Here is a 14,732-nt window from a genome sequence, read left to right as displayed (position 1 = left end):
AGAAATCAACTGAGAGTACTTTGTGAAACCTTTCTCTCGGTACTGCTATTGCAACACCATATTGGAGGCATGAAACGTTGTAAACGTTTTTTCAAGCATATCATAGTCACTGATATTATCTCCACAGAGTTTCAATTTAGAAGTAATTCTAAACATAGCAGAATTATATTCAGAAACAGACTTAAAGTCTTGGAGCCTCCCAATCATATCGTGCTTGTGGAAGAGTGACCAACTTTAAGTTGTCATATCTTTCCTTTAAACCATTCCACAAAACAAGTGGATCTTTCATTGTGAGATATTTAATTTTCAACCCTTCATCAAGGTGATGGCGCAAGAAAATCAAGGCCTTAGCACAGTCTTGGGTAGATGCCTTATCTTTATCTTTAATGGCGTCTCCAAGACTCATTGCATCTAAATGAATTTCAGCATCCAATACCCATGTCATATAGTTCTTGCCCGAAATTTCAAGGGCAACGAACTTTCTTTTCATAATATCAGACATAATTAAAAAAATACAAATTTGAGAAAAATTATACCTTAATTTTCTCAAAGATCTTCTTGAGATGGTATAGCCTCGTGCTGATAACGTTTTATAAAATATAACCTAAAATAACAATATAGAACAAGCAAAAACAAACTAAGAGATATAGAGAGAAAGAGAGGAAGAGAGATTCTTATTTCTTCTTCAATTGTGTGTATTTTCCTATCTATTACAAGGCCTTTATATAGGCATAAAAAGTGAAGAAAATATGTCATAGAATATGTCATTGAACATACAAAATATGCCATTAAACATTTGAGAAGAAGATCATGGAAGAAGAGTAGACATCCAACATAATGTGATATTTATCATAACATGACTAATATTTAATATTGTACTGATTTGTGTAGACAGTTAAGAGAATTAGTAGTTGTCTACTTTATTACTAATAATGTGAGATTAATAATGAATCATCGTGACTATGGGTACGGTTCCCATGACATGGTTACGATACGTAGTTCCCAAATTCGGGTGCACATTTTATGTGACCCGACCACAACTTCGAACAATAATAAAATAAATATGTTGTAGATCGTGGGTGCGGTTCCCGTATCACGATTCGCAATGTGTACCAAACAAACAAGTGTACGACAATCGTAACTTGTTCAAGAAATATTTCTAAAAATAATTAAAAGCGGTTATAAAGTTAAAAATGCACAATAGGTTTAAAACATGTAGTAAATCAGATAATAGGCCAATTATTAATAGTTTAAGAGACCATGCTAGAACCACGGAACCCGAGAATACCTAACACCTTCTCTCGGGTTAACAGAATTCCTTACCCGAATTTTTGTGTTCGCAGACCATAAATAAGAGTCAAACTTCCTCGATTCGGGATTTTAAACCGGTGACTTGAGACACCATAAATTATCCTAAGTGGAGACTCTGAATTTGAATAAATAATCTCGTTTCGATTATTATCACTTTAATTAGAAAAACTCCCTATTATCCCTCTCGGGTGGTAAAAAGGAGGTGCGATAGGTGGATCCGCTAAAATACATCTTCCAAAAATCCATGCCTACGGGGAAGTTAGCAAAATGGTAGATACTACTGAGTGAGTTCAACATCATCTACGTAACTCATAAGGCGGTCAAAGGCAAGCATTCGTGGATCATCTTACAGAAAATCCTGTAGGTGGAGAATGTATTTCCCCGATGAAGAGGTATCATTCGTAGGAGAAGATATCACCGAAGCATATGATGGTTGGTGAATGTTCTTCGATGGAGCTGCAAACTTCAAAGGAGTGGGTATTAGAGAAGTTTTAGTGTCAGAAACAGGTCAACACTATCCAGTATCTTCAAAGCTCAGGTTCCCATGTACCAACAACATGGCAGAATATGAGGCCTGCATCTTAGGACTCAGGTTAGCCATCGACATGAAGGTTCAGGAATTGCTGGTAATTGGAGATTCAGACCTTTTGGTACATCAGGTTCTAGGAGAATGAGCTACAAAGAATACCAAGATATTGCCATATTTGCACTATGTACAAGAGTTGATGATGAGATTCACAAAGATAGAATTCAAACATGTTTCGAGGATTCAAAATGAGTTCACCGATGCATTGGCTACTTTATCTTCTATGATACAACTCCTAGACAAGAATTTCATCAACCCTATCCTAATAGGGATTCAAAATCAGCCGACTTATTGCGCCATGTTGAAAAAGAAACTGATAGAAATCCATGGTTCCGCGACATCAAAGAATATTTGGAAAAAGGAGAATACCCAAAGCGCACAAATCATACTCAGAAACGTACACTCCAAAGGTTATCCAACCATTTCTTACATGGTAGAGGAATTCTGTACAGAAAGACTCCGGATCTGGGGTTATTACGGTGTGTCGACGCCAAGGAAGCATCCAAATTGCTTGAAGAGATACATGCCGGAACTTGCGGACCACACATGAATGACTTCGTCTTAGCTAAGAAGATATTAAGAGAAGGATATTTTTGGATGACTATGGAAACAGACTGCATCAGGTATGTCCAAAAGTGTCATCAATGCCAAGTATATGCTGATATGATACGAGTACCACCCAATGAACTCAATGCAACAAGTGCACCGTGGCCTTTATCCTCTTGGGGGTTGGATGTCATCGGACCAATCGAACCTGCCGCTTCAAATGGGCACAGGTTTATTCTAGTGGCCATAGACTATTTCACAAAATGGGTTGAAGCCGCATCCTACAAAGCTGTAACTAAGAAGGTCATTGCAGATTTTGTTAGGGATCGTATTATTTGTCGATTTTGGGGTACCAAAATCAATCATTACCGGCAACGGCGCCAACCTTAACAGTGATTTGATGAGATCCATGTGTGCAACCTTCAAGATCAAGCATAAGAATTCCACGGAATACAAGCCGCAAATGAATGGAGCTGCGGAAGATGCCAATAAGATCATCAAGAAAATATAAAGGAAGATGGTAGATAATCACAAACAATGGCACAAGAAGTTACCATTTGCCCTACTCGGATATCATACCATGGTTCGCACATCAATCGGGGAAACTCCTTATTTGCTGGTCTATGGTACTGAAGCCGTCATTCTCGCCGAAGTAGAAATTCCTTCTTTGAGAATTATACAAGAGGCCAAACTCAGTGATGCAGAATAGATGCAAAGCCGCTATGAACAACTCACCCTCATTTATGGAAAGAGAATGAATGCAGTATGTCACAGTCAACTTTACCAAAACAGAATGTCTAGAGCTTTTAACAAAAGGGGTAGGCCTAGACAATTCGCACCAGGGCAGTTAGTGCTAAAGCGGATCTTCCCGCATCAAGATGAAGCCAAAGGGAAATTTTCACCCAATTGGCAAGGGCCTTACATGGTTCACAGAGTACTAATAGGAGGAGCACTCATACTTGCAGAAATGGACGGAGAAATTTGGCTAAAACCTATCAACTCAGACGCAGTCAAGAGATACTATGTTTAGATTGTTTACACTTCTTCATTTGATGTAACTAAACTACGCTTGACCTGATTTCCATTTAAGAGGGGATATGTAGGCAGCCCTATGGGTTCGGTCACATCTCAATAAAATCTTCATTTTGCCATGGTCAGAAACTGAAGCAAGTCCAGCCAATTTTATCATACGCAGAACAGTCAAAGAATTGCTTTCAAACTGGGGAAAAGTTTTGAGGAGGACCCTCAAAATTCTAAATCAAGGAGGTCGCAATGTCTCTAAAATATGTCACAGTCATTGGTTCACCAGTAATTGCCCACATTTTACTCTATGACCATTCAAATATCTGCCCTGTGATACATTCATAACGTCTTAAATTCACATTCATGACTTCGCATAAATTCATCTGATACTATTGTACCCGAAAGAACATTTTCCGAAACATACAGCCATTTCTATAACAACTCTGTCGGTTTCATTCACCGTTGGATTCAGAACTACACACGGACTGATTCCCGTAACACCAAGGATATGTAGGCAACTCAGGAACCAGGGTTCGGCCCCCATTTTTTCAAAAGTACATATTCCCTCACTCAATTCGACCAAAATTGGTCATCATTTTCTTTACCCAACAACTCTTTCATCATTCCCGATTAAAGAGGAGCAGCTGTTGATACCCAATTTTGCCCTCATATTTCTTTAAAATATATACATGCCTTCAAAATAGCATTTTATGCATCATTATTTAGTTTACAAATCTATACAACCATTTCCTATAATTTTCCATATTTTTAGAGCTCTTAAATTAATTTTCTTGCATTTAAATTATATAAATATTTATTAATTATCCCTTTAAATTATTTTGTGATGACTTAGTTACCTAAATTATTATTTTTCACCTATAATATATGTCTCATATATTTTTATTTCATTTCATGCAATTATATTAGCATTTTTAAGCTATTTATCTAATTTTGCAATAATAACCTATATTCATATATAACTGCTTTTATCTATACTATTGGTGTCAATAAAGCCTTATATATTTTTGTAATGCTAAATTATTATTGTTAATTATTTTAGTGCATAAATAATATTTATTTATTTATTAAGCATTTTTATAAATTGTTTTGATAAATTTTGGGTATTTAAATAACAACCCAATTTTTAACCAATTTTAGGGCCAGAATCAGCCCAATAATCCTAGCCCAAACTAGATAACCCCTTAACCCAAAACCCAGTCGGTAGCCATTATAATTGACCCCCCCCCCCATTCATTTTTTAATCATGGCCGTTGATCTCTCAAGATCAACGTCCCTTGTTCATTCTCTTCTTTTAATTATCCCTAACCCCATTTCCCTTGAGAGCCGCCTCTATTCTCTCTGTCACTCCTCTCTTCTTCACTAAACCCTAGCCGCCTTCCCTAAATCCCTCTTTCAATCCCACTGATAATGGGATTCGACTACTATTCTCTTGCCATATTTGAATTCTTTTGGTACTGGTTGTCTGTTTGTGGTGTTACCTAGGTACTTGCCTAAATATGGCAAGCAATATCTTCCGAAATCGAACCAAAGTGGTTCGAATCTTTGATTTCGAGCACTATTTTGTCTATATACGTTCAATACTACACTGTGTGAGTCTGATTTTGTTTGGATTCTGCTGGTTTACACTTTCCCTAAAAAAACTAGGGTTTACAGATTATTCTCTTAAATTGATTTGCATGTTTCTTTTTCTTGTTTATCGTTTAAATTATTCTATTTCCTTATATGTTTTCTCTATTTTTGGATACTATATAAACCCCTTCATTTTCCCTTTTGGGAGAGACTTTTGAAATTGATTCTTACTAAAATTTGAGTTTTTTGCTACTCTCTTGCTTGGTATTCTGTATTGGCCGGCTGAAAGCCAAGGCCCTTAGCATCTTGTTACATGTTCTTAGTGCGAGCATTACCCTGAGTTCATTGAAGCTCTTGGGAACTTTGACGCGTCGAGGTTTCTGGTTCTTGTGGATCTTTTGTTCTTTATTGTTGTCCGTTTAACTAGTAAGCTACTTGACTCTTGCAGTTTCATCCCCATGTGCCTTTGATTTGCATGTGTTCTCGCCTCTAAAATTCCTAGCTTAATATGTTTTCTTGATTACTTTTGTGCACAATTTTGTTAATTCTACCTTGTTCTAAGTCTGATAGCATCTAACTTCCTCCTAATGCTACTAGTTCTGAGTTTGCCTAAGTCTAACTTGGATAATCTGATCCTCTTAAGTGTATGGGTGTCTGGATGTTCCCTAATACATGCTTACTTGCTTTGTCCTTAATCTCTATAGTGAATGTTTCATACTTGTGCTAGAACTTCCTATGTTAATTGTGACATGTTCACCTACTATTTTATCACTCAGCATGATCCCCCTACCCCATTAGTGATTGACTGAGATCTTGACAGTTATCTCAACTTGATCTCTCAACCCTGTATGAACAATTTTGCTTTATGACATAACTTAGATCTTCTCTAGTTGATTAGTCTATTGTGTCAATCACAGAATACCTACATGTGTCTATTATCTCACACTGTCCTGAATCTCTACAATGTCTGTCTTGCATGTGCAATATGTTGCAATTTGTATTAAAACCATTTTCTATCAACTATGGTCTTGCTTCTATACTAATATGTTTCCCAGTCTGTCTTTTGTTCATTTGATACCATATGTCTTTCAGTGTTTATCATAATGTGTATCCCCCGTCATGTCTAAATACTAATTAGCATAACCCTAGAATCTATGCTTAGCTTAATCTGAACCTCTTAGGTTGCAATTAGTTTAGTATCATGAATGATAATCTATGTATATCTTGCAAACCTGTTTCTTCCCCAATTTCTTTCAATATGAGGCTATCTATGTGGTGCTTTATTGTCCTGCTGAACCTACAGGCCTATTTGATTAATTACTTTATATGCTCAATTTGGTTGTGTCCACTTTAGGATATGAATGTATCCCCTAACTTCTGTCCACTCTTCTTACTTGCAACTTATGCTATTCTGAACTTTTCATTCTTAGCCGGCTAAAAGCCAAGGCTACCTAGGCCTTTAATAACCTTTAATAAAGTAGTCATGCATGTAGATTTGGACCTTTAATAACCTTTGTATAAATAATTGGGTATTAGTGAAAAGGGAATGGATAGAATTCTATATCTACATGCACAATGTGTAGATAACATGCCTATAGAACTTGACAATGTGTTTGCTATATGTGGCCGATTGCATAAGCACTATAGAGTTCATGACATTAGGAGAAGCGCGCACACACACATGCACACACACTACTTATTTACCATTAATCATGAGTTCAGATGTATGTATACTGCTACGTGTTTATAGACAGCATACTTATAGGAAGTGAGCACTCTGCATGACTACTTTCAAATGCATTAGAAACCCGCCTAGAGGAACAAATGGCAACGAACTTTCTCTCAATTCTCTTCAGTTATTTACTAGAAATCATGCTTATAGGATTTTGATCATTTCATTCGCTATTATGTCACATTGATCACTAGAAATCTTGTTTATAGGACTAAGTATAAATAAATCGAGTTCTAATCATCAACTGTTAGAGATCCTGCCTATAGGAAATAATTGCTTATTAATTGATTAGCATTAGACTACTCAAACATTGTTTCTAAGCGTCATTGTTAGGAAAATCTAGATAATTCTGGGACTCTTCCCGGCAAATTCTATTTTACCTAATTGCATAAATCACCTAGGCATCACATATGGGATCGGTAACTTAAAACTATTAACAATTAGCTTGTAATCCCGCATAATTTCGCCTATAAACAATATCCTGCATCTGAAATTTACCTACATACTTTGATCGCCTAGAAAACATGTCCGTAGGTTTAAGATTCTGGATTCTGCCAATTCCTAATTGATATACGTGTTTGCGTGCATTTACTGCTTAAGTGTGGAGGTCAATGTGAGCCTTTAATTGCGTCTATGTGAAGTCTTTGGATGTTTTGATTGTCGCCTAGGTTTTGCATTTTTGAGCAACCTAGATAAGTTCTAGAACCATCAAAATAGAGGTCCAAAACCTCCTATACCATAGGTATAGGACGGGTAGTGCACGCATATGGCACGGTTTAGAATTGAATTAGAGCGCTCTTAGGTAAACAACTTTAACATAGTAATCGGGTAGCAGGAGATGATAGTCTATGCCCGCTGAATAATATGAGTAACACCCTATCTCGAGGGAGTTATTATTTATGTTGCATGGGGTGATCCTTTAGGCTAAAAAACTTAGGACCTATCCCCCACCCCGACCCCCCATTTTCTTTCTTTTCCTACTAGAATCAAAAAATAGTTGTACCCCTCTGTTCAAGATCTTTTTATGAAATTCTTAAATTTTTTGCTCTCTCTTCATTTATTTGATCACATAGACTAATTCATATAATTTAAGTTCGGTCGGGACCCACAATTGTGGGCCTCAAGGAGTGCCTAACACCTTCTCCTTGAGGTAACTTGAGCCCTTACCCGATCTTTGGCGATATAGACTAATTAAACCAGAGTCATTTGCAAATAGGTGCCCTAACGAACTTTAAAAATCGTTAGGTGGCGACTCTCCTCTTTTAATACCTTCCTTAAAAGAGTTGTCACGTGTCGAAACCTACTTTTGCCAGAAAAAGGGGCGCGACAAAGAGCATAGACATGGCGTTTTACTTGACATGGGACGAGGCTTAAGCCTCAAGACATGGGCGTAAGCTCAACGGATATTTAAATTTTTTAATTTATAAATTAACATTATAACATAAAAAATATAATAAAAACATTAAAAGGTCAAGAAATTTAAAAAAAGAATTAAATAAACTCATAAAAATAAAAGATTTAGCATATTTTACAAGTATAGATAATGCAATACTATTAAATTTACTTTGAAATTTAAATCAACTATAACGTCTTAACTTTCAAACAATTAAAAATTATATTTTCTTTACAAATATTATCAAACTGCTCATTTTATCTTTCTAAAAGTATTAATACTTATTAAATTTTACCAATCCTAAAATTTAAATTATTACTCCTTTATGGTAAATGTAAAATCATTTTTAAATAGTAAAATAACAAATATAAAGAAGATCTACCAAGTAAAGATATAAAATTTGATTTATCTATTTTCAGAAAAAATATTCAAATGATATTCACCCTCATAATATTCTCAATTAGTAGATATGCAATATTATGGTTCGTTATTTGAGTTGTTCACAATTTTTATATTCATATAGATGGAAAGAATTTTAGCCATTCATTTGTTAAAGAATTTTGATAGCCAACAGTGCTAATTAGTGAATTCGACACATGATTTGCACATGAATTGTTGCGCGAGCCCCAAGCGATAGGCGTATTTAGGGCGTACAATCGGACGCTTAGGGGCGTAAGTCTTACATAATTAAGCCTCAGAAATGAACTTAAGGTGTTTTGATAGTGCATCGTATCAGAGCGAATCCCGAGGTGAGTTCCAAAAATGCCTTTTAAAATACTGACGAAACATAGGGGTGGTGGAGGGGCATAGTTTGGGCAAATCTGAAATCCAAACCAAAATTTGAATTATTTGAAGTTTTGGTTTGGATTTTCGGATTACAGATTAGATTTTGGATTTAATTTTAATTTTTTTTTGGATTTCAAAATTGGATATTAGATTTGGTACTTCGGATTTTTGGATATTCGAAAATTCAAAATTTTTATACTTTATATTTAGTCCATTACCCATATTCTAATAATAATAAGTTCAACACCCTAGCCATTAGATATTATCTCATATATTCAATATTTATTACTAAGTTACTGTCAGAATACTTTCTATTTAGACATGATTTTACTATTGCTACTTCTTATCGGCCGTATTAATGTCTTTGTTGTATTTTTTTAATAATAATTTCATTACTTGAATACTTTATTTTGATGATTGCGGCAAGAATGAGGAACTTTTCATATAATTTAACACGAGTACTTCATTTTGGATATTCCTTTTTGTAAAAAAGTAGAAATATCAACTTATATGCTCAAAATCGAAATCCATTATATCCAAACCAATTAATCTGAAATCGAACTTAAAAAATACGATCCAATCCGAACTTAAAAAATCCGATTCAATCCGAACTTATTTGAATTGAATTTGGATTGTCATTTCTTTAATCTAAAAATCAAAAATTCAAATTGAAATTTTCATATCCAATCTCAAACTGTCTGAACTCCCCAAGCGAAATATGATAACTAATTTAGAATTGAAGAAGAATAAAATAGAATGGAGAGAGTATTTTTTTAAGGTAAGAAAAGAAATCATTTTGGAATGCGGCTGGGGTATTGACATGTTATGGTATGACTAGAAAATACGCGCAGACACAGACGGGCCACCACTGATGGGCATTTAGTCCCTCTCTCTCTCTCATACGCAAACAAACAACCGCGCTCCTGTACGTTCGCACACTAGCGATAAAGTCTACCGTTTCGAGTAAAGATTCTCCCTCGAATCCATCGAGAAATTGCGATACTCTTTTTGTTCTTATATCATTCGATCCATCAAGCACCTTTGTCTGTTTTCTTAAATCTGTATCTTAGGGCTTGTAGTCAATCAAAAGAATGTTCTTGGTCGATTGGTTCTACGGAGTTCTCGCATCGCTTGGTCTGTGGCAGAAAGAGGCTAAGATCTTGTTTTTAGGCCTTGATAATGCCGGCAAAACTACCTTGCTTCACATGTTGAAAGACGAGGTCTGTTGCACTTTTTGCATTCATTTTAGTGTAACTATCTGCAATCAAAATTCTATTTTGCATCTTTTCCTGTGTTGATGAAAGGGAAACACACGTGTAATTAGTTGATTTTGTGTCAGAAATCAAGCCTTTATAGGGTTGTCATGTTCTATTCCCATTTCGTTATATTCTAAGAGAACGTGTAATTCTGTCTTATAGACAAATTACTGAATATTTGAATGATATGGAACCAATTAAAGGTAGCCTGACATCAACTAGTTTAGGATTGAGGCGTGGTAGTTGTTTTTTCTTTTTCTTTTTCTTTTCGTGCTGTTGAGCCGAGAGTCTCCCGGAAACAGTCTCTCTACCCTTTCGGAGACAGTCTCTCTACCCTTTCGGAGCAGGGGTAAGGTCTACTCTCCCAGACCCAACTAGGGGGATTTTACTGTGTATGTTGTTGTTGTTGTTGTTGTTGTTTTCATGCTATGTTATTATTTTCATTGAGCGGGAGGAAGGACTTCAAGATCCAATTCTAATTTTTGTTTCAACTTTCCTATTTATTATCTCTCTTAATTGTGTCTTGTCAATGATTTTTTGAGCCTTATTCTTAAAGAGTCAGGATTAGTATTTTAATTACGTTGAGCTGTTTGCTTTTGTTTGGTGGACCTCAGTGTGATGTTGAGCCTGAAAAAGTTAATGTTTTGGAATTTGGCAGAGATTGGTTCAACATCAGCCTACACAATACCCGACATCTGAGGAGCTTAGTATCGGGAAAATTAAGTTCAAGGCATTTGACTTGGGTGGGCATCAGATTGCTCGTCGAGTGTGGAAAGATTATTACGCTAAGGTATTTTACTTTATGCCACTTGTAGTGATGTATCACATTAGTGATTGCAGTTCTAATGGTGTATCGTTTTTTTTTGGGGGGGATAAGTCTAATGGTGTATCTTTTTTTTTTTTTTTTTTGGGTGGGGGGGGGGGGGTGGGGGGATAAGGGGGGGGGGGGATCCTGTTAACGCTTGACAAGTGTTTAGCTACCTGTGGTGGAAGAATTTCATGTCTGTTAGAGTGTGTCTTATCATTGCAAAACATAACTTTCTTGAATTCCACTGCCAGAGCTTTGCTCCCTCTGCTACATTGTTTTGAAATGTTTTGACATGCATCTACAAAGAATACTAACACTAATAACATATATAAAGAGGATAATGTAACTATTAGACAAAATTCACAAGTTTGATGATACTGCCTTTGGTTCCAGTGGAGGTATTTCAATAGTACCTTACCACACACTTCCCCAGTATCCGAATTAATGCATCTGTATTCATTGGAAGAATGACAGAATAGTAATACGGGATCTATGAGTGTCGATGTTCTTTTTTTATCAAGTATATGAGTGTCTGTGCCTTGTTTTAAAAGCTTGTGATTGGGCTGACAGCAATGATTCTTCAAGAAGTTCCACTGTCGAATAAGACATGACAAGTTATTCTCCTTCCTATTTACTTCCTCTTCCTCTACTTTATGTCCATCTGCTTAGTGAATGGCAAACAGAAGAGATTCTCTGGACCAGCGCAAAGTAGCTCATCGAGTTCTTTGTTTTCTACTTGTTCTGTTTGTCACGATTCTAGAGTCTTGCTTGTGTCTAGGTATGATAGGTCTACATTTGATCTTTGATAGATAATGAAATTCTCTGAATTGCCAGCAGTTGATGCCACGTGATGAGCTTGGTATAACTTGTGCTCTGTTTCAATATTCTGCCGTTGAAGCTTGTGTGAGCAGATATTCCGAAGTATGAATTTCTGGTTAGTTTCAGAAAACTATCAAAGAGAAGTCTTACATGGAACTTTGTTGATTGGTATTGTGTATCCAATTTTTTTTATAAATAATCTGTAACCTATCACACCTAAATTACAAACTTCTCTATCGAAATAACCAAGTTATGTTTGAGAAGTATTACCACCAAAGAGAGGGAGAGGAGAGAGTGCGCAGACTATAAGGAAGTTCAATTCTTTAGGATTTTGTGCTATGCAGGAAACTTTAGGATTATTTGTGTATTCTGATTGCTGTTAATGCAAAATTACTTATCTGGAAAATATGTCATTTTGTCTCGTGCTCTTCTTTTTGTCCTTCTCTAACAAGCTGCAGGAACTATTTGGCTAATCTTATAGTGCTTTAAACATGCAATTTCATGTGAAGGTGGATGCTGTTGTTTATCTGGTGGATGCCTATGACAAAGAAAGGTTTGCAGAATCTAAGAAAGAGCTGGATGCTCTCCTCTCTGATGAGTCGTTGGCCAGTGTTCCTTTTCTTATACTGGGTAACAAGATAGACATCCCGTATGCTGCATCAGAAGATGAATTGCGTTACCACATGGGCTTAACGGGCATCACAACTGGCAAGGGAAAGGTAAACCTGGCGGAATCCAATGTTCGTCCCCTTGAGGTATTCATGTGCAGCATAGTCCGCAAAATGGGATATGGAGAAGGCTTCAAATGGCTCTCTCAATACATTAAATAACAGATGTAGGAAGTGAGATATTGTTATTCCGTTTTACTTGTGCTTTTGTACTGGATATGAGTTGGAAGGTCTGTTTGAAAGCACAGTTGATTATGCTTCTCTTGTTTTAGCTTTCTAGGAATATGGTGAACGAAAGGATGTTCAAGATTTTCTTGTTACATAACAAAATGTTTTACTGAAACTCTCAACCATTATTTTGTTTGGCTAACAGACAATACTGAACACCCTCGGCTGAGACATTAATCTATTTATTTTGAACTCAGAGGGAAGTTCCAATTCTTTGCTGTCTTGAACAGTGCCAACGTAATAAAAAAGTTGTTTTTCGGAAAATAACAACAAAAATAATCCTAACAAATTTTTTGTTACATCTGAGAATTATCTGTCAAGTAATCATATGGAATGACAAGAGCAATATAATATTGAAACCATCTATCTATATCTATGCTATATTAAAAGTACGAAGGTCTTTAGCGAAATGTCGCTACTCTTTTTTACCCTTTTAGAATATAGTTCACACTAGAAAAAATAGTCATTTGATTATTCTCCTAGCTAATATTTAAGAGTTTAAAATTAAATCAAAATTTATTTTTTTAATCTTTCCTTATTTGAATTAAGTGAGAAGTCCTTAAATTTGAGCTTTAAAATCATTAAAATTTTACCTTATATAAATCCTAGAATTAAAGTATGATTGAGTAAAACTGGAATCTTTATGCCTATAAATAGTGTCTAATTAAACGTTATTTATATGCTCAAAAGAGATTGTTTAATTGTGCTAAATTTTAGGGGAGTAATTATTATGTATACAAAATAAAATAAAGAAAAGATTAAAGAAAGAGAAAGCATTTTGCTTGGTTGTTTATTCCAATTCTAATTAAATTGTAAATGCTCTGAGTAGTCTATGTGAGATTGGTCCACTGAATATTAATTTTATTCTTCGATCAATAATTTGCTTAGATAAATTTTAAAACATAATTAAATATATAATTACAAAAATATTTAATAATAGCAAAGAGAAAGAGAAAAGAAAAATGATTGACAAAAGTCATTTACACTAATGCTTCGACAAATATAAAGTGCCAAAGTTCGAATATTTATCATTTGAAAATAGATCTTTGTGTGGATAAAAACTGTTATAAGTAAATATTTAATATATTGTATGACCTAATATTAACTATTTAAATCCTCTAAATAATTTTTTAAATCTTTTTAAAGAATAATTAAGTATTTAAATAAACTAATTAGCAAAGTAATCTAATTCATTCTTCCCAAAATTCATCATATAGGTAAAACAAATTTTCAAGTTTACACAATCTTGGAATACAAAATTCTTTACATAAAAAAGATATTAGCGATGAAAGAAATTAGAAAATAAAACAAAATCGGTTATAGTTTTAAGAATTAAATTGGTTAAAATGCAAACTTAAAGAAATGATGATGAAATAATAGAAGACAAAATGTATTCCTAAAGAGTATCACATATTATAAGATATGTATCATTATAAAATAATACACAATTAATTTAACTAAATTTACCATCTTTGCATAGTCAGAAGATATTGAATTCAACTATTGTGCCAATGTGATAATATTTACTTTCATCATTTATACAAATATTTTATTTTATATTAACGTTAATGTATATAATTTTAATTGAATAACACTACACACGTACAACACACGTATACTAATACTAGTAATATAATAAAGCAATTCTAAATTGGAAGAAAGATAATAGCCATGGAAGGACTAATCAATTCTACAAAGGGTACTGAAGTGTTTGCACTTCGCTTGGACGAATTTTGTATGAGAAAGTTGGGAAAAATACCTTTAACCCACAGTAAAGCTCTTTATAACCAGAAAAAAGTAAACAAATCTTTTAAGACGACTGACAAGTATCTATCAAGAAAGAATTACGTGGGACGATCCTTAAAAATTGAACATGAAATTTAACTAATTACTTTACAATATGTAAAGCAATTGGGGATGTAGCTCAGATGGTAGAGCGCTCGCTTAGCATGCGAGAGGTACGGGGATCGATACCCCGCATCTCCA

At 34.8% G+C, this 14,732-nt stretch overlaps 1 protein-coding gene and 1 non-coding gene across 2 annotated transcripts; both read left to right on the top strand.

The window, feature by feature from the left end:
* Window positions 1-9,826: 9,826 nt before the first annotated feature.
* LOC107801718 (small COPII coat GTPase SAR1A) lies at window positions 9,827-12,868 on the top strand. Its single transcript, XM_016625089.2, has 3 exons — window positions 9,827-10,187; window positions 10,882-11,013; window positions 12,360-12,868. The coding sequence occupies exons 1-3, from the start codon at window positions 10,059-10,061 to the stop codon at window positions 12,678-12,680; spliced, it is 582 nt and encodes a 193-aa protein (XP_016480575.1). The 5' UTR covers window positions 9,827-10,058; the 3' UTR covers window positions 12,681-12,868.
* Window positions 12,869-14,659: 1,791 nt separating this feature from the next.
* On the top strand, window positions 14,660-14,732 carry TRNAA-AGC (transfer RNA alanine (anticodon AGC)). The gene has a single exon. It is a non-coding gene; the product is annotated as a tRNA-Ala (tRNA).

This window comes from Nicotiana tabacum, chromosome 5 (assembly GCF_000715075.1).
Source record: "Nicotiana tabacum cultivar K326 chromosome 5, ASM71507v2, whole genome shotgun sequence".
NCBI lineage: Eukaryota > Viridiplantae > Streptophyta > Magnoliopsida > Solanales > Solanaceae > Nicotiana > Nicotiana tabacum.
This window is presented reverse-complemented; position numbering and strand designations above follow the sequence as displayed.